Genomic DNA, 205 nt, shown 5'->3' with positions numbered 1-205 from the left:
CTTATCAGCGACTCGTCAACCGAATGTTCGCTGATCAGCTTGGCAACACCATGGAAGTGTACATCGACGACATGTTAGTCAAATCGCTCAAGGCCGATGATCACCTAGACAACTTACGCGACTGCTTCAAGATCTTAAACGACTACGGGATGAAGCTCAACCCGGCCAAGTGTACCTTCGGTGTCACTTCGGGAGAATTCCTCGG

General features: G+C 50.2%; 1 protein-coding gene across 1 annotated transcript in view; it reads left to right on the top strand.

The window, feature by feature from the left end:
- The window catches only part of LOC106321317, a 3,600-nt gene that overhangs the window by 1,956 nt on the left and 1,439 nt on the right, over positions 1–205 (top strand). Inside the window, exon 3 of the mRNA XM_013759608.1 lies at positions 39–169. Coding sequence (XP_013615062.1) covers positions 39–169 — 131 coding nt within the window. The remainder of the gene's footprint in view (positions 1–38; positions 170–205) is intronic.

This window comes from Brassica oleracea, unplaced genomic scaffold, assembly GCF_000695525.1.
Source record: "Brassica oleracea var. oleracea cultivar TO1000 unplaced genomic scaffold, BOL UnpScaffold01422, whole genome shotgun sequence".
NCBI lineage: Eukaryota > Viridiplantae > Streptophyta > Magnoliopsida > Brassicales > Brassicaceae > Brassica > Brassica oleracea.
Note: the sequence above shows the minus strand (reverse complement) of the source record. Positions and strands in the feature narration are given on the sequence as shown.